At 36.9% G+C, this 20,459-nt stretch overlaps 2 protein-coding genes across 8 annotated transcripts in view; one reads left to right on the top strand and one right to left on the bottom strand.

Annotated features, from left to right (window-relative positions):
• Positions 1-220: 220 nt before the first annotated feature.
• Positions 221-7,718, top strand: LOC125677728 (glycogen phosphorylase, muscle form-like). 2 transcript variants are annotated; one of them, XR_008801540.1, is made up of 2 exons: positions 221-744; positions 7,029-7,166. XR_008801540.1 is itself a non-coding variant. In XM_048915880.2 (2 exons), the coding sequence occupies exons 1-2, from the start codon at positions 4,294-4,296 to the stop codon at positions 7,258-7,260; spliced, it is 2,541 nt and encodes an 846-aa protein (XP_048771837.2). In that variant the 5' UTR covers positions 4,200-4,293; the 3' UTR covers positions 7,261-7,718. The 2 variants fall into 2 exon arrangements, 1 of the variants encoding a protein (XP_048771837.2); XM_048915880.2 differs by lacking the exon at positions 221-744 and adding an exon at positions 4,200-6,602 and having other exon boundaries at positions 7,029-7,718.
• The window catches only part of LOC125677729 (carnitine O-palmitoyltransferase 1, liver isoform-like), a 38,145-nt gene continuing 25,016 nt past the window's right edge, over positions 7,331-20,459 (bottom strand). For 4 of the 6 annotated variants that reach the window (XM_048915881.2, XM_048915884.2, XM_056159670.1 and 1 more), the window contains 8 exons: positions 20,058-20,083; positions 17,257-17,322; positions 13,312-13,396; positions 11,834-11,998; positions 11,500-11,634; positions 11,124-11,312; positions 10,578-10,748; positions 7,331-9,799 (listed from right to left, as the gene is read on the bottom strand). In XM_048915881.2, coding sequence (XP_048771838.2) covers positions 9,731-9,799; positions 10,578-10,748; positions 11,124-11,312; positions 11,500-11,634; positions 11,834-11,998; positions 13,312-13,396; positions 17,257-17,322; positions 20,058-20,083 — 906 coding nt within the window. In that variant the 3' untranslated portion in view covers positions 7,331-9,730. Of the gene's footprint in view, positions 9,800-10,577; positions 10,749-11,123; positions 11,313-11,499; positions 11,635-11,833; positions 11,999-13,311; positions 13,397-16,372; positions 16,436-17,256; positions 17,323-20,057; positions 20,084-20,459 lie in introns of all 6 variants that reach the window. The other 2 variants (XM_056159671.1, XM_048915883.2) reach the window with 1 other exon arrangement.

Here is a 20,459-nt window from a genome sequence, read left to right as displayed (position 1 = left end):
CTCAGATTACCTGTATCACAGTGTAGGTCAGATCTAAAGACAAGGACAATTTTGTTTAGACTTATCTTTCCAGGTTTTTGGGGTTGGTTTTATTTTTCCATTTTTAAAATCTTTTTTTTATTTTTGTTTTCAATTTTTTTTTATGTTCATTAATTGATTTATTTTGTTAATAAAAGTAAGTATCTTTATTTCAAAACTTGATTATCAAAATATATCCTGAACAAAGTAAAAGTAAGTAAAAGTCTATTTAAAAAAGGGGTGGGGGGTGTGAGAGAAAAAAAATGAGAAGAAAACACTCAAAATGAAGCATTAGGCTAAATTGTCTAACTAAATTTTTTAAAATGTTCTTTTACCTTAAAAAATATAGCAATTTTCTCTCCAAGAAATTGTAAACAACCTTTCTCTATGAACTCCCGAGAAGAAACATCACTGTTGCGTTCTCTATCAGGCGATCTAATGTATAGATTTTATCAAGTGATGCGGAGAGAAGGCTAGGCGCTGAATACAGCTTTTGTCGTCTGTTGGGGCAACGGGAGTTAGGAAGATGTGAATTATTTACATGACTTTAAAACAACGAATAAAGGACACATGCACAACTTGCATTCATAGTTCACGACATATCGAACAAGGCGTTCTGTTCCTGGAGTGCGGTGTGGAAATTCGCGGAGGGTTCAAGCACTTACTATCTCAGGAACGGTGAACAAATCCTGCACGCTATGACTGCATTTTTGTTAAATACCAAAGGTATAATATTATATCATGTAGGCCTGTGTTTCTGTTGTTTGTTTGGTCTGAACACAAAGTCAATTCTGTCCTTCAGAACTTGATTTTGATATCTTAAATTAAAGAAAATTTGAAATGTTATTTTAAAATGAGATACAATATTGAATTAATGTTAATATTGCATATATTGGGGTAATGTTGTCATTATATTGAATTAAGGACTCAAGGGCGTAATTTAAGCGTCCATTCATAGTATTAAATATCTATATCCACTCGCAAAATTTATAAATAAAATATAAAAATGAAAATTGTAAAAATATAGAATAATGATGAATTTTCGTTTGACTAACTGGATAAAGTTATTACAGATTTTATTTCGATACGCTTGATTGTCATATTTGTACGGAAGCCGATAGGTGCCAGGATATAGAATTAATATTTATCTAACTGGCGGTTAATTTATGTGGCGGCCGCCACTTAATTTAACTGGCGACCGCCACTTATTATCTGGCGGCCGCCAGTTAATTTATGTGGCGGCCGCCAGTTGATTATATGGCGGCCGCCAGTTAATTTAACTGGCGGCCGCCATATAACTTAACTGGCGGCCGCCACTTAATTTATATGGCGGCCGCCACTAAATTTAAATCATTTATATGGCTGTCACCAATTATTCAATTCCTCTCTCTTTCTCTATCTCTCTCTCAAAATGAAAGGGGTGCAATCCCTCCCCAATGCTTAGTAATATGTATGTGATATATTATACAATTAAGAGCATTAAATTATTGTTTTTCGATTATACTGTTAAATACCTAGAACAACGGGGCTGACCCTCCATTTTTTTTAACGTTAAATTTCTGTTATTTTCACATGCAAACTAAATTATTTTCACATGTGAAATAAGATTAATTGGCGGATTGGTCCCGACCCCACTCTTTTTGTGGTAGTAAATTACTAGTAATGAATGGTAAAAATGTAATAATGAATGAACTGATAAATTGAAGGATGAACGAAGCCCCCTCCAACTTAGGAGTACGAAGTTTGGACAAAAGAGACATTTTAGGTTCCTTTTCTGCTTGTCAACAATTGTAGAAGACAATTTCTCCGACTGTCCCTATACACTTTAAAAAACGATGCTGCGTGTTTGCGTACTATTCTAAATCTTTCCAAAATAATCACTCAGCGATACGAATTACATTGTTTTTGCAATCGGCAGCCGCCACACATAAATTAAGTGGCGACCGCCAGTTAAATAAATATTAATTCTATACTTTGGCACCTATCGGCTTCCGTATATTTGTATTGTATGCATGGAGATTATCTGAGCAAAATATAAAAATGATCTCTGAAATGTGCTAAACCCCATGTGAAGATGCATAAAATGCACCAAGTTTCGGGGGGTGGGGGTGGAGGCTTAATTCGCCCCCCAGATCCCCACCAGGATTCTTCATGGGCCCCTCAATACCCCCTACCTACTCGGGATGTTAATATATATATATATATATACACACCCACACCCCACACCCCCACACCAGCTGCATGCATATATATGTCCCTGAACGTTATTATATTGAATCAGTATTTGCCATTGCGCATGCGTTCGTGCAAACTTGAGTATTGCAGACATTATATAATATACACTATCATGCTAAAACCTAAAATTAGATTACTTGAAGGTATCATTGTCTTTCTGTAAGAGATACAAGACTCCGATGGTCTATTATGTCAGATACGGGACTGGTACGATCCGCGTAGCGGCGAGTGATCAGTCCCGTATCTGACACAATCGACCATCGGAGTCTTGTATCTTACTTAAAACATTGTTCTATCTAAAAACAAATGCATTTGAACGCACACACACACACACAAACAAAAAAAGCACGTACAAATATACATTGGTATAGACAAATATATTTACACACCTTTCGTTTCTGATTTGTTTTTAATATTTAATATATTAGGAATTCATAAACTTTAATGGCACACGAGGTCAAATCTTGTCTTTAATTCATAAAAAACTGTTAGCTCATCATTTCAATTGCCATAATACGGTACTCCTCAAAAAAGGGTTTTGTTCTTCATGGAAAGCGATTCGAATGCTTCTATTGTCTGAAGACTGTACTCAACAAAACTGGTTTTCTTTTTTGGGTGAATGAGGGTACGTAAAGGGTGTTCGGAAAGAATATTTTAGATAAAACAAAACATTGATTTCCCCCGTTCCTTTCTGGAAACCCTAATAATATGATACTGACACGTAGGCCTATAACTGGTATAAAAACAGAAGCCGCAGTCAACTGGTATAAAAACAGAAGCCGCAGTCCTCCTTTAGCATTCAGTCCGGGTGCCTTGAAGAAATGGATTCAGATGATTGAAAAGTACATGAATTTGTGGTAAGATTATTCATTATTTCTACAAATTCTCCTAAATATATTAACAATCTTTTTCACAGTGTTTTTTTGGGTTTTTTTTTGTTTTTGTTTAATTTTTGTTGGATACAAATTTCTTTTCAATCATTTGTAGCTCCAGTAGTGGAAAATGCAATGCATTATAGCTCAGACCAGAAATCGCTCCTATGGGGAATGTATGGTACGACGACGTCCCAGTCGGGGTACATCAACTGCAACAGATTGTGGCCAAAATGTGTAGAGAGGCAGGATTCGATGGGTTTTTTACAAATCACTCTCTTCGGGCTACTGCCACCACACGCCCATATGCTGCGGGTGTTGACGAGCAACTTATAGCGGGGAAAAACTGGTCACAGGTCATCTGCGATTCGCAACTACAAACGCACCTCCGAGGAACAATATTACACGAGTGTAAGTGATTTGATTCAGAAACCGTCCAATGTCCCCACCGGAGCCGAAGAAAGTGAAGCTCAATGAAAGTGTTTCCTTTGGATCGAGAAAAGAAATAAACATCACTGCCGGGGATGTAACAGTGAATTTGCGACTTCAATGTGCATGTATTTAAATGAATGATTGTGACATGGATTTATAACTGTGGTGCCTAAACGATTTCATATACAGTAAAATCGGATTATACACGAAACACTCATTTAATTCGTATAATTTACTGGAATATTTCACGCCTTGAATATTGTATTTGATAAATAATGTTTTCTCGCACAACGAAGAGTGGTCTTTATTCCTGGTTTTTACTGTCAGTCCAATATTTCTCATGATATTGGCCTGCTCTTAATTATACTGGACTATGTTCAGTACCGTATGAAAAATAAAGTACTGTCAAGACAAAGAACTGACGTCACAACAATGTTTTAATTTGGATTCTACACACATTCTAAAATAATTTCAGAATTACTACGAAGCGTTTAAAATGAGATTATGAGGTCCTTCATGGATATAGCACAGCACCAGTCTCTCCGGGGGGTGGGGGCTGAATAGCTGAATTTACGTTAAATATAGCATGATTGAAATCAAGCTGTCATCTTTAGTCGGTACCATTGTGACGTCATACACTGTGTCATGTAGATATACTATTGTGACGTCATGCATTGCTTCGCGACTGTATAACTTTGGTGTCTCCGTAGTGTGTAGAATAAGAAATTTATTCAAAATGGCATTAACTATTGAGGATATCAGGGCAAAGCAGAGGAAAATTAGCATTAGCGGAATAGCTCCTCCGGAATGTGTGAACAACATTAAGAACAATTTCAACAAACATCTCCACTTCACCCTGGTGAAGGATCGGCAGAACGCCACAGCGCGGGATTATTTCTTCGCCCTGGCCCACACAGTGAAGGATCAGGTATGTGGGCGGTGGATCCGAACCTATCAACACCACCACAGGATGGACTCCAAGAATATATACTACCTGTCCCTGGAGTTTTACATGGGGAGGGCCCTGACCAATACTATGGTCAATATAGGGATTTCTAAGGAATGTGATGAAGCTATGTATCAGCTGGGGTTAGATATTGAGGAACTAGAAAGCATGGAGGAGGATGCTGGTTTGGGTAATGGCGGATTGGGACGACTGGCAGCATGTTTTCTGGATTCCATGGCCACGCTGGGAATGCCAGCATATGGTTACGGGATTAGATATGACTACGGCATCTTTGAACAGAAAATCGAACACGGCTGGCAGTTTGAGGAACCCGATGAATGGCTACGTTTTGGGAATCCGTGGGAACAAGCCCGCCCGGAGTATGTTCTCCCTGTCAATTTTTACGGAAGAATTGGACAAGATGAAAACGGTAAAAAATGGGTGGGTTGCCAAACTGTCTACGCTTTACCATACGATACTCCGATACCCGGATATGGTAACAACACCGTCAACATCATGAGGTTGTGGTCGGCAAAAGCTCCAAAAAGCTTCAACCTACAAGTCTTCAACGACGGTTCTTATCTCCAAGCTGTGTATGACAGATACTTAGCGGAGAATATAACACGTGTTTTGTATCCCAATGATTCTATATTCGAAGGTCGTGAACTGAGACTAAAGCAGGAGTACTTTTTGGTTTCTGCATCTCTTCAGGACATCATTAGAAGATACAAGGGCGGGAAAAATTTTGATTACGAGAGGGTGTCCTTCGTCGCTTTCCCCGAGAAGACAGCCATTCAGCTGAATGATACCCACCCGGCACTTGCTGTTCCAGAGTTGATGAGGATTCTGCTGGATGACGAGGGACTTACTTGGGAGGAGGCGTGGCAGATTGTCGTCGACACGTGTGCGTACACAAACCACACCCTTCTTCCTGAAGCTTTAGAAAGATGGCCAGTTTCACTTATGCAGCAACTTCTACCTAGACATCTACAAATCATATATCTGATCAATCATTTGTTCTTGGAAAAGGTTGAAGAAAAATGGCCGGGAGATGTGGATCGGAAGAGGAGGATGTCATTAGTTGAAGAGGGTGGTGGCAAATCTATCAACATGGCGCATTTGTGCATTGTTGGGTCTCATGTTGTCAACGGTGTCGCTAAAATACATTCAGAACTACTGAAAACCAGCATATTCAAAGATTTCTACGAGATGTATCCGGAAAGGTTCCAAAACAAGACAAATGGGATAACTCCTCGCCGTTGGTTGTTGATGTGTAACCCTACACTAGCCTCGCTCATCAGTCAGAGAATTGGTGAAGAATGGATCACTAACTTGGATTTACTGAGAAACCTAGAACCACTGGCATCAGAGAAGGCCTTTCTGAGAAGACTGATACAAGTCAAACAGGAAAATAAACAGAAATTTGCTTGTTATCTTGAAAATGAATTCAACATTTCCATCAATCCTTCTTCTATGTTTGATGTTCAGGTGAAGCGAATCCACGAATACAAACGACAACTCCTTAACTGTCTCCACATCATCACGATGTACAATCAGATCAAGAAACACAATCCAAACGACTTCGTTCCGCGGACCGTGATGATTGGCGGTAAAGCCGCCCCTGGATACTACATGGCCAAACTGACCATAAAACTCATAAACAATATCGCAGACGTGGTCAATCACGACCCTGATGTGGGAGATAAACTGAAAGTCGTCTTCCTGGAGAATTACCGCGTTAGTCTCGCCGAGAAGATTGTTCCAGCCACCGATCTTAGTGAGCAAATCTCGTTAGCGGGAACTGAAGCTTCTGGGACAGGCAATATGAAGTTCATGTTGAATGGTGCTATCACCATTGGAACATTGGACGGTGCTAACGTGGAGATGCGGGAAGAAGTCGGTGAGGAGAACTTTTTTCTGTTTGGTATGACTGTTGAGGAGGTGGAGAATCTCAGAAAGGAAGGCTACTACCCGCGGAAATACTACGAGGAAAACGCCGACCTCAGAGAAGCCATTGATCAGATCAACAGCGACTTCTTTTCTCCGGAGGAACCCGGTCTCTTCAGGGATATCTTCAATAACCTGATGTTCAGTGATCAGTTAGTAAATTTCACAACTATATAGATCATGCTTCATAACATTTTATCTGTTTAAAAAAAAATCGCACACACACAAGCTATCCTTTATACAATGATTCTGCGCATTACTAAATATTCTGATGGCTTTTTCCTAACACTGCTCCTTCCTAAATGCGCAAGACAGGTATTAGTAAAAGTATTGTACCAGCATGTTCATCCCCTCAAGCTCGCAACAAAGGGGAGGGGGGGGGGGGGTATCAGTGACTTGCCCGTTTGTGTGTGCGGTAGATTGACAAGTAATACTTCATTTCTATAATAGATGAGGGACGTTTGTCCACCTCCTAATTGTGTAGGAATTATGAGATTGATCACTGTTCGTTATCTTCACCTTTTCATTGTACAGATAATTAAATCTCTCTGGCTTATAATTTCTTTTTTTTTCTTTAGCTACTGTCTGTTGAAGGACTACAGTTCATACATCGAGTGCCAGCACAGAGTTAGCGAGCTGTACCGAAATCCCTTAGAGTGGGCAAGCATGTGTCTACGTAACATTGCAGCTTCCGGTAAATTCTCAAGTGACCGCACTATAATGGAATATGCAACAGAAATCTGGGGAGTGGATCCATCAGGGATTAAGCTACTCGCACCCCACGAGGAGTCAAACAACATCGAGGATTGAACTCCGCCTACGGAATAGACACTAAATCCATCCTTATCCACGATTTTAAAAATAAAACCAAGCATTCTGCATTCTTCAAGTGAATTTGTCTATTGTATTCAAATAAGAACATAAAATACATAAAGCAGTTTCAACATATAATACAGCACAATTAAAACTATTTAGTTGTATACACTTTCATGAGGTTCATTTACTACATAGTTAGAGAAATTCAATATCAAGTCTAATAAAAAGAGTTTATTTACATTCATAATTTTGTTAAGAATTGCTCAAGAAATATAAATCGCGTGCAGTAATCTGCAGAAAGTAAAATACACCGGATGGCTGTCGTTCAATGAGTCTTTAACACCATAGGTCCAACTGTTCTACATAAAACACAGTTAACTCGCACAAGAACATGTAAATCATACAGTTAACATTACTTTTGACATCATTTCACATATTTTCCTACTTACAAAGAACAAATGATGACTACTTTCCTAAATTCTGCCCTACACTTCAACTTTACTATCATTAGTTAGTACAATACAAACATACACCTGTCAGTACAAATATTTCTACATTTTTTTGGTTTCTTCTGATTCAGACACAGGTACATGTAACAACACAAATCTTTCTGGTAACCATGGACACAGTGTAACAATATCACACATCCTACTTAGTTCAAGAAATTATCTAAAAATTGTCATTAATAAAAAAAAAAGGGGGGGGGATATAAAAAAAAGCGACTGAAGTCACCAAATAGGATGAAATAAACAGAATACATGTCTCACTTACAAAGCATTCTTGTAGATTTGATACTGCAATACTGTACATCTAGATGCATAGTTGTGAATGTTGCTTGGTCGTGAATGTTAGTAATTGGGCTCTATACCAAGCCAAGTACTTTGTGGAGAATTCAAAACATGGATACTAACACTACCACAGACAGTGTATATACAGAAAATCACACTCAAAGTAACATAAAAATCAATTCATGATAAATACTAAGTTTTAGTCTTTTAATATCTTTCAGAAGACAATGTTTACACTCATAATTCCTCTGCTGTGTATTCTCTTCTCCGACATTGCACTTCAACCAACACGATAAAAAAACAAATGACATGAAATACGCTTTGGAAAGTTTCTTGGAGTAAAATCTACACCAGTTAGCATATCACATTTCCATGTCTGGAGAAAGTGTTAGGGGAAATACTATATACAGAACTAATCCCGCAAAAAAACATCATAACATTCAAAAGTTTACACCACACCAACTAGTGATTAACAAAAAATAACAGAAAAAATACATACAAATAATTGGTAAAAACAATAAAAATTTAAATCAGGCATTAAAAACGTTAGAAAATAATGAAATAACTCTACAATTGGACGATACATTTGTTAACCCTGTATGTTTAAATACAGCGTAGTTAGCAAATTTTGTACAGTTTATCTACATTGTATGATGACAATAAGATGAAAATTTGAAATTCAGATATTGTTCCCTTTGCTTGTAAAAAATAATTTATTTGTTAATTTGTTAAACTGTTATAATTGCATTGATTGTGCTGACTGAAATCACAATGGTATACAAAAATATTTACTTTGGAAAAAAACACAAAGAAAAATGCTCTGAGAATGTACATCGTACTGAAGCAGGCAGACAAAAGCTGCCCCTGATGTCCAATCTCAAATAACTGCATGTGTACTTGTTTAAACATGTTTTCATTTCAGCACCTTTAGTGCGGAGGCAACAAAACTTCGAGATTTGTACGGAGGACGCTGAATTAATGAATTATCGGAGACTACAGTTACACTACTGCCCAGTGACACTAATTAACTAATTAAACCAATTAGTGCATTAGCTGTGACTGGGCTACAGTTTAGATATCTAAGTACACATACTTTGACATACAGTACAATGACTGATAACAGATATTTCTGCTTTCTTTCAATTTCAGTTTCTCTAAATACCAAAAGTCCCAATCAAACTAGCAAGGTAACACAAGTGATCAGATGTAAAAGGGGGGGGGGGGGGGGGGGGGGGACGGACAGTTCATGCCCATAAGTAAATTCCATGTGCAAATATTGTTTACTCTGTGCAATGCAGGGTCCTGTGCATATAGCACACCAGTTTCTCTGTATAACATAATACAAACATTTACAACCGAGAGCATATATTCAAGAACAAAATTCACCACTCTGCAAGCAAATAAGTTTTTTCTGGATCATAAAACCAGAGATTATCTACATTTCCTTTAAGCCTTTGAATTCTGAGAGAGAGAGAAATGCCTAAGCCAATATCGAGATATATAATCCCTGTAACTTTAAATTTATTCCTGAGTATAAATCTCTCTGTTATGTGGACCTTATTAATACACAGTGAAAATCATGGATATAGTCAACTGAACACAGTCTAGAAAAGGCTACACGATTCACAATAAATAAAACGGCACACTCCTTGATCTACTACTAGTAATTAGTTACGTTAATGTTCAAATAGCGTCTTAATGTCTGCCAAGGCTTGTACAGTAGCATTCACCATCTTCTTCGAACTCTGTAATGCATTCAAAGAAAAATCTCAGCAAAAATTCACAGAAATTCGTCATTGTTAAGGAGAACTGTCGGTTTATGCAGTAACAAATGAACGCAAGTGATAGTTTCAATAGCAAAATAACATTATCTAGTACATGCATGCACCATTATGATATTATCAATGAAAAAAACGTTTAATTAATCAATTTATATATTTATTAAAGTCAATATACAGATTTTTAATCTGAATATTTCACCACCAACAAGCTTCAATTTGTAATTTTTATTGCTATTTTGCCAATGTAGGACAACAATGCACTAGATGACTGCTATATATCAGGGGGCATTGTAAATTTGCAGTGTCAATACATTTATGTTTACCTGTAAATATACCCATACAAATGGAGCAGATGTCCTTAAACAAAGACTGCAGTATGGTCATCATAAAACAATTAAGAGATGGATACCCAATGAATCCAATTATTTGATTAGGTTTTACCGGATTGATGGCTTGGACAGGGAGAACCTCATAACTAAAGATAGCTTAGGCTTCAGAGTATTTAACATGAGTTTACAGGATCAGCTCACGCTAGAAAAGTGTGTATTAAGCTGATAGACAATCTGATCAAAAATTCAGTCCAACTTATGAATGGGTCAATGTCAAAACCCTGAACAACATCTCTCTGAAGAATGGTTACCGATTTGTATGCTGGTCAACTTATACACAACTACATAATGTATATTGAAATTGTATACCATTATAATGAAAACACAAGAAATTATGTGCCAGCAAAACTTACAGTGGTTGGACAGGAGTTTTTGCATGAGATATGGAAGAAGACACAGTCCTCGCCTGCAATGATGTATGAGACACCATATCCATCATCGGCTACCGGCCCAAACCCCCCGCCTGCTGATATGTGCTCTGGGTGCCTCACCAGATCCAACTTGTTCGTCTGCTGATGAGGAGTCTGTGTGACAAAATTGTTGACTTATAGATTATAGTTATTACAGGTGTCCATGTGACAAACTTACTTTATAACAATATCTCATTTTCCAAACCAAGAAACATCTGATCCGGGAGAAATATGAAACTGTTTGCATGCCACCCTCTCTCTCTGTACCTGACTGGTGGATAATCTCCACAGTTCACTGATTACCTCTTATAGGTAATAAACACCCCACCCTCTCTCCTTACCTGACAGGTAAATAATCTCCACAGTTCACTGATTACCTCTTATAGGTAATAAACACCCCACCCTCTCTCCTTACCTGACTGGTGGATAATCTCCACGGTTCACTGATTACTTCTGATAGATTATAAACACCCCATCCTCTCTCCGTACCTGACTGGTGGATAATCTCCACGGTTCGCTGAGTACTTCGGATAAGAAAGGCGAGTCGACTTCCAGGTATTTGGACACCACGTACAGACAGAAGAGATGACGATCGATGCCTTTGCCTGTCATGGCATTACGACAGTTTATTTGATGGACGTCTGCAGCTTTCTTCATTAAAGCAATGCGTTCTTCTTTCTGAAATTTATGTATCCCATCAGTCCGAGTGAACACAATGCAGTGTTACTTTTTCTCCATGCTCTGAAGACACAGTTTTAATAGAGAAAATTGATAGGAAATGCAGAATTTCTTTTTTCTTTCCACTTGACATACAGGTACATTTAAACTGTACAATGAGATGCTGACTATTTTGAATTGTACTCACAGTTTTATCACGATCATCCATGGCCTTCACAAACTGACATGATTCTACTGTACAGGAGCGGACGGTCTCAGTTCTTCCCTCCCTGAACAGTCGTGTCATAGAGGATTCATACGTCAAGCAGAACTTCTTGTTCAGCTGTAAAACAAAACAGTTTTGCATCTTGATACTCATTAACATCTTGATACTCATTAACATCTTGAACCCATTTCTACAAAAAGTCTTACAACTTGAACCAAACACAATTCATGCTATTTATCTAATAATGTACTTTTATGAAATAAATATAATTATTTATGAAATATGTGTCAAATGACACACAGACTAGAAACCTTACCCTGTAGTACGCCAGCTGTAAGCCCAGCTGTATGTAGGCGTCTGGGCTGACCCGACACACTTTCATGAATCCTTTGCCATACTGGTTATGGACCAAGAGTTCCAGATCTACATCAGCTATCAACTGTTTTGCTGCCTCTAAGCTGTTCTCAATCACTCGTAAGCACTGCAAGCAGACATTTAAACAATGCTGATACGCATGTACAAACAAACAGTAGCAAGTAGTACAAGGGGCGATTCAACATACATTATGCACTGACTATTGTACACATAATCTGTTTTATTCTTCACTGTAATACTGCCACCCCAGCAGGAATAGACTACCAAACAGTTGCAGAGCCTTGCTGTTGTTCTTTGGTGTGTGGCATAAACCCCTAATATCACTTATCTTATCTACTGTTATATCATATTTGAATTTTGAAGTGACCACACATATAAAAATTCTAAGAATTTTAAGAGAGGATTGGCTATGACTTACAGGTTTGGTAGTAAGGGCTATTCCAGAAATAAATACATGGGGGGGTCGGGAGGAACCTTTTGTATATACCAAGCACCCATCAAAAATAAATAAAAAATTACCCCATGACCCATCAAATTAATAAACTCATTTTACAATGACCCATCTAATAAAAAAAAAAAAAACTAACCAGACCCACCACAAAATATTTTTAAAAATGAAAACGGTACAAATCTCGCGAGGTTTTCAGGACAAACATTCTAGTCAATGACGCGATAATGCCTGTGCGACATTGTATCACAGTAGTTCTGAAGAAACGATGTCACATCAACAATCAAAGGCATCTATGGCGGGAATGTTGGAAAGATTGGGAGTCCAAACGATGCTATTATCATGAAATGGGTATGGATATGTTTTCCACGAATCGTTCGTCTTCTAATGGAGCCCGCGCCCGGAGGCCTCTATATCACCATCACACCGACTGATAAATATAACGCATCGGTACCCTCGTATAAATCAACTAAGGTTTGCCTATTTTTATTAGAAAACGGAATACCTATTGGTTTCAAAATATTCCCAAAATCGATGCACTGTAAACTGTAATAATCTACAGAACAGAGTTCGCCGCCATCACGTCCAAATGGACCCTACTAAACGCGCCTCTAATTTGAAGAGTGCCGTAATGGAAAGTTATGCGCTGCAACGAGCGACAACTCGAATAGTTCTATGTTACTTCCGATTTCGAAAGCAGCATTTCGAAAGCACGTTTTCAATTTTCCCTCCGACGTTTTGTAACCAACACGACAAGAGCGACAATAAAAATATTCTGAAAACTCAACACCCACGTGACACAAAATAAAACAATAGAAACTACCCACTACCCATAATAAATATTTTTTTAACAGTCCAACCACGGACCAATTAAAATATGAAAAAATACGACCACCCACACAAAAAAATATCGTTTGTCGCCCGACCCCCCCATTTGATAATTTCTGGAACAGCCCTAAGGTATAACTTACTGGTTTTGGTAGGTCCCATTCCAACCTGATGGGGTTAGGAGGTGGAGTGGTTATCTCCCCTTTACAGTTACCCTCTTCTGTGTATCTACAATGTCAAATCACACCCATCAAGGTCTTTCACTTATTGTGTGTAATCTTTAAACAATTCTTAAACAAGAGACACTAAATAATTAAATTTAATTAACAAATGGTTATAATGATTCAGAAGTATCTCTTTATATGGAAACCAATTATCATTTCACTTAGGATATAAAATTAATTCATTACTTTAAAATATATATTGCATTTTGCTCTAATGAATCTAGAACAGACAAAATACATAAACTACAATGTATAACATTATGGTGGGAGATGAGAAACATTATCTAAAACAATGAATGGTGTTGATTAATGGGAGAAAAAAATCAACAGAGCTTTTAAAAGTTGTGTTTAGTTTTACATTCAATAAGGGAAATCTTACAGATCCTATGGATACAAGTACAATAAGGCTATTGAACAAGCATACAGCTACATGATGTTATTACCTCCTAGATTCCCCCACAACAGAAGCAGCATTGCTTTAATTCAGAGCCCTGAACATACCGACTGATCTACAATAAATCTATTGACTACTGTGCTACTCGACCTTCACATTCCGTAGTAAAGTCTACTGTCACACCAGTCTCTCGTTTTATGTAGAGTGTAGGAGTAACATTTTTATGATTTGAGAGCACTAAGGATAGGCTGGAGGACATGGAAACATTGTCAATGAATCTTTCTGATATTTGGTGACATCTTAGTTTAGGGGACCCTCAGTAAAGACACAGTTGAACTTCAGTATATCTAATACCGAAATCTTTAAATCTATGGATATGCTGAAATGAATCTGAAGTCCTAACAACATTTTCTTTATGCATTTTAACCTCAATATCTCAAATTCTAGGATGTCTTGAACATTTTTTTTCTCTGCCCCATCGAGTTCAAGATGAGGTTTGACTGTATATCCAAAATATGTGAAGGCTCTTATCATTGTCAGATGTTAAGGGCATGGAAGAGTTACATCCCCTGAAAAGCAGTGAAAAACTGAGTTGTACCACATGTGGTTTTTTAGTGAGACTCCAATTTAACAATTTTCCCATAAATTATGGGTGTATATATTTAGTGAGAGCTAATTTTAGAGACTTTATAATTCCAAGAAAATCAATGTCTGTTACTTCTGATAAGGAATAAATATCAGCAATGTTTAATTTTGGCAATCTCAACATTGTCACTAATAATGCCAAAATTAAATCCTCGCTAAAAATTCTACTTATACAGTATTACACCCTGGCCCTGCAAAACTTTCCCTACACTAATTCATGCATGAAATTCACACAGATTATAGGAAATAGATACTCTTCCAAATTCTCTTTTTTTCAGTATCTTTTCAGATTTTGTGGTTTAGACAAATAAAGGCAATAGTACTTGAGAACTGTTAAGTATGTCTGTGGGGACTTAATTTCATGTGTTCACTATCCTGCCTCCGTAAGTATATCTGTGGGACTTAATTTCATATGATAATTATCCTGCCTCTGTAAGTATGTCTGTGGGGACTTAATTTCATGTGTTCATTGTCCTGCCTCCTTAAGTAATATATCTGTGGGACTTAATTTCATGTGCTCATTGTCCTGCCTCCTTAAGTATGTCTGTAGGGACTTAATTTCATGTGCTCATTGTCCTGCCTCCTTAAGTATGTCTGTAGGGACTTAATTTCATGTGCTCATTGTCCTGCCTCTTTAAGTATGTCTGTAGGGACTTAATTTCATGTGCTCATTGTCCTGCCTCTTTAAGCATGTCTGTGGGACTTAATTTCATGTGACCAGTGTCTCCTGCCTCTTTAAGCATGTCTGTAGGGACTTAAATTCATGTGACCAGCATCCTGCCTCCTTAAGGTAGTACTCTACATCGTCATAATGGCTGACTTCCTTTAAAAACATGGATGAAAAAATCGATATCAGCAATATTTGACTTTTCCTTTTTCATTTAAATACCTAGCCGAGTAGCTCAGTAGGTTAGAATACCGACTGCTGAACTGTAGGTCGCAGGTTCGAGTCCAGCGGGGGTTTTAATTTTTTTTTCAGATTACCTTCTACTAAAACTGTATTTTTTGACAAAATAAAGTAAATTTGTAAATTTTCAACTTCAAAATATTGTTGTACATATCCTCCACTTTTCATCTACATCAAATTTCTCTGGTGTAGCATACCTCCTTAAGCATGTCTGTGGGACTTAATTTCATGTGACCAGTGTCTCCTGCCTCTTTAAGTATGTCTGTGGCTACTTAATTTCATGTGCTCATTGTCCTGCCTCCGTAAGTATATCTGTGGGACTTAATTTCATACGATAATTATCCTGCCTCCGTAAGTATGTCTGTGGGGACTTAATTCCATGTGCTCATTGTCGTGCCTCCTTAAGTAATATGTCTGTAGGGACTTAATTCCATGTGTTCATTGTCCTGCCTCCTTAAGTATGTCTGTAGGGACTTAATTTCATGTGTTCATTGTCCTGCCTCCTTAAGTATATCTGTGGGACTTAATTTCATGTGTTCATTGTCCTGCCTCCTGAAGTATGTCTGTAGGGACTTAATTTCATGTGACCAGCATCCTGCCTCCTTAAGCATGTCTGTGGGACTTAATTTCATGTGACCAGTGTCTCCTGCCTCTTTAAGCATGTCTGTAGGGACTTAATTTCATGTGACCAGCATCCTGCCTCCTTAAGCATGTCTGTGGGACTTAATTTCATGGCTAAGAAGATTGTTTATTCTTTACTGTTTAGTCTCTTTTCTTCATCAGGGGTTTAAATTGATATATCTATATAACAAAAAGTAAAAAACACCATGAAAATTTAAGAATTTTCCTGCACCTTTCAATCTCCCCTTCACAGAATTCTCAGGGATTTTTTTTTTACCAAAGTCTAAGTTACAAACATAACAGGACTACAGCCCAGCAGTATTTGGTTCATACCCACCTTCTCAGACCCAGTATACCTATCTATAAGTAGGAGCCTCCTAAGAAGGGGGGTGGGGGATAGTAAAAGACTTTACCCAAGTGTCCGGTCGTCCGCTGTGGCCACCTCCCACAAGTGTCCCATTATAGGTGCGTCTGCCCTGTTTACATAATTACGATGATGACGATTATAACAAGTGTACTGGAAACTCCAAGTACATGCAAGGCATGCGAATGATTGGCTGTAGGTTAAGCTCGCTGTTGTTATGGAGCAGCAAAATGCAAAGGAATAGGATACATGTACATAGCAGTAGAGGACATGCATGAAAATTCTCCCTCATTTGCTTTTAGAACTTGAAGCAAAACAGCCTATTCTTCTGCATATGGTCAGCCACAGTTTGAGTGTGATGGGGTGAAAAAACAAGCTGTTACTATAGCAACACAACGAAAAGAGAATGAACTAGCTAAAAAGAATCACACGGCACCTGGACACATACAGTTTAGATCAGCAGATCTGCTCAATACACATACAGTTTAGATCAGCAGATCTGCTCACTTACACATACAGTTTAGATCAGCAGATCTGCTCAATACACATACAGTTTAGATCAGCAGATCTGCTCAATTACAGTGTCAAGGTGTCGTGCTCTGTAATGCACGCGTTAACTGTGCACCACCAAACAACTAAAATTACAAAATGTATTACGTATAGACACTCGAAAAAGAACTGTACAAAATGAGGGAGCTTAAAAAACATGTACTTCTGTAACTAGAGATTGTTTATTTACAAAAAGAAAATAATACAATCCCAAAATGTCTGCACCAAATTGTGTACATTTCTTTAGATAAACAAAACATCATTTTCATCTTCAGTTACAGAAATACCATGCCGAACAGTAATTAGTGTTAATTGATAGTGTATAAATTGGAGGCTACACGTTAGACCAGCAAAGGATTGTAAAATCCATCATCCTGACCATACCCTTGAACGAAATAGTCCTCAAACATGCTGAACTCCCAAAGATGGGCCATGATTGGGGCATCGGCCCTGTGTGTATAAATACATTCATCTGTGCATTAATCCACCAATATTACCATTACTGACTAAATTACAAAACATGACCTGTGCAAGAATTTACTTGTCCAGCTTCTGTATAAAACTTCTGTTAAAAAAAGTATTTTTCTATTTCTTCAATATTATGACTTCAAGTTTTGGTTACATCTGTAAATCGTTTTAATTTTTTCCCCTCTCTCTCCTACATGTAGGTTCTGTCAGGGTTAAATTGAAAATTATTCTGAAATTCTGTACAGAACTTAAGGTATTCATTTCTTTGAATGCATGGATAAAAATACAGATCATTACACTGAAGGAGATTGGATATGAGGGGTATACTAAATTACATGTATAGTAATATATATGTTGTGAGTACAAGAAAATTGTTAACTGTTAACCGGATCTCTAAGTGTAAACAAATATCTAGTACACATCTATGATCAAAAGTTATCTATAGAATTCCAAGGAATTAAAAAATAGGATGAAAATGAATGGATAAATGTACTAGACAATTTGACTTCATGTTAACATACAGGAAACAATACTGCCTTCTATTGTGATCCTTGCATATTTAGAAAAAAATCACAAAAAGATTCCTCAATACAAGACAAAATTCACTTCAATATTGTAAAACTTAGACATAAAACAATAAACGTCAGCTAATCATCTGTAACGCGCAAAACATGTCACCTTTTCTGTTTTCCTTGCATCAGTTTGAAATTAAAGCAGAGTTTGGATTTTTTAGAAAAGCTGCAGTAGTTTCGTTCTACTAATATCATCTAAAATATGTGCAGTGCGTAAGCAGAATTTCAGCTTTAGTCACGGCCAAATGCTGTGCTGATTTGGTTCAATGTAAGTGTTTGAAATCACTCATAGGCTGTTAAATACATGTATATCGGAACATTAGGAGAGTATAAAAGCAGAGGAATTATATGTTCTTTCATCAAACACACAAGCACACAATGTGAATATTAATTACACTTCAGAACATATTTCAGTGATAAACAAAATTTACGATATTTAGGAAAATATTCCCTGTTACTAATAGTACAGACCCTGAAGCATACTACTATACAGAATGAACGTTTTTTTTACAATTTTTTTCTTGGCTAGAACTATTCCATTCCCAGACCAAACTTTTCAAGCCAATCAGTGTTCTGTTCCCAGACCAAACCATTTCATTCTCATTTAAAGCTGTTTGTTTCCTCAAATTGTTTGTTCAAGCATGGTCATTCGGAACTATCTTAGCATTATTGATTTATTGTAGATCAACATGGCATTTGGTAGGGGGAAAAGAAGACAAATTAAATTGACAAAAAAAACAAAAAATTTGTGTAGTTGGAGAATTTTTCATGATTGGTTGCAAAGAGGTTTTTAAAACAAAACAAAATTCCAAATTTATTTATTTGCTTTGTATAAATGCTTAGTGTATATGTATAAGTAAGATTGATAAAATAATCGTTGATATGATTTGGTGAAATTGTTGAATAATTAAAAGGAATAATCTTCAACCGTTGCTGTCCTCAAGAGTGGATGTGAATTTAGAAAATGAGTTGCTAGAGTAACGGTGTACTACCATACAGGGGATTGAACACAAAGTCCACGCCTTGGGTGAAATTAGCTTCCTTGATATCCCTGTGTCAAACTTATGTCACATGTACATGTATGTATGTAACTGCACATGGCTTAATTCATTTTCATCCCCATACATTCCACTTTTAAATGGTAATATTTTCAAGTGAATTATTCAGTAAAAATTTAACCCCCTCCCTTCTCTCTCTCTCTCTCTCTCTCTCTCTCTCTCTTTCATGCAATGTTTGTAGTGTATGTAAAAATGCTAAGAGTCTGAAATGCCATATTTAAAATCGAGGCCCAATCAATCGTTCCCATCTTGACCCAAAGTTTTCCATTTACCGCCCCAATCCATTAAAATTTTGTTCTCCATTTTCAAGGGTTCTGATTCCAATTAGGAACATTTCATTCTTGCCGAAAATCATTCCATTCAAACCATTCATCGTTTGTTCCTTATTCAAATCTGATCATACCCAAATCATTCAGCGTTAAATCGTTCACTATTCCACTGGTGTTATAGTGCGTTTCTGGGTCTGTACATACTTTCACAGAACAAAACACACTAAAGAACAAAATGTGGTACTATAATGTAATTATACGAAAATAAATGCAACATACATGTAGCAAGAATAGATATTTAGTTACTCCATCATTTGGTACTATTATTTCATTTTCAAATACTTTAAAAAAAATAATTTCAGTTCAAATTCAATCTACTGTAATTAAAAATCCAATTCTTTAATCTGGCTCAAGATAATCCACTGATAATCTAATGTTATTAGATCCTTGTGTATCCTATAGCAACCTACATGATTTGATTTCATTTACATATAGTGATTAAGAACATATAATATTCATTATTCTTCTATACTTCAATTCCATCTCAGTATATAATGGTTAACTATCTCAAGATCCTTAATACATGCATGGTAGAACTGTTAACTCATTTGTCACACAATGTCCTAAAACCTCAAAGTCAATAGAAACTGGGTCAAGAATTTCAACAGAGTTTACAAATATGTACCAAACCAAGCCTATCACAAAAACTATGACATATTCTTTTTTTTTTCTTTCTTGTTATCATATCATGAAATCTTATAATTTCTAAATTACAATTTAGATCTTGTTGATCGAACAGAGAAAATAAACTAACTTACCAAGAATGTTCAGCATTGAATCCAACCTGTAGAAATTTGATTTAAACACTTTAAGAGGGTTTTGTGTCGAGTCCAATGCAAAGCAAAATCAGACTGAGAGAGCGTAAACTTAAAATACAAATTGTGATAGGCATCAATTAAAGTCCTCCCAAATCCACACCCCTCTTACATCTACATGTAGTAGTTTGTACATCAGTGTAAAAATACAACAAATGAATCACTCTCTTTACCAAGGAATAATACTGTCATAATGGTTTACTTCCTTTTAAAACATGAATAAAAAATATAAATATCAACAAAATCTGTATATTCATTTAAGATTTAATTGTCTAACTGGGTAGCTCTGTCAGTTAGCTGTTGATTACTGATCTGCTATCATGGGTTCGAATCCAACAAAGGTTT

The sequence above is a fragment of the Ostrea edulis genome, chromosome 3 (genome assembly GCF_947568905.1).
Source record: "Ostrea edulis chromosome 3, xbOstEdul1.1, whole genome shotgun sequence".
Lineage (NCBI taxonomy): Eukaryota > Metazoa > Mollusca > Bivalvia > Ostreida > Ostreidae > Ostrea > Ostrea edulis.
This window is presented reverse-complemented; position numbering and strand designations above follow the sequence as displayed.

Coding starts and splice junctions, on each gene's coding strand:
- LOC125677728 (XM_048915880.2), top strand. CDS start 4,294: ATGGCATTAACTATTGAGGATATCAGGGCAAAGCAGAGGAAAATTAGC. Junction 6,603..7,028: donor AACCTGATGTTCAGTGATCA/GTTAGTAAATTT, acceptor TTTTTTCTTTAG/CTACTGTCTGTTGAAGGACT.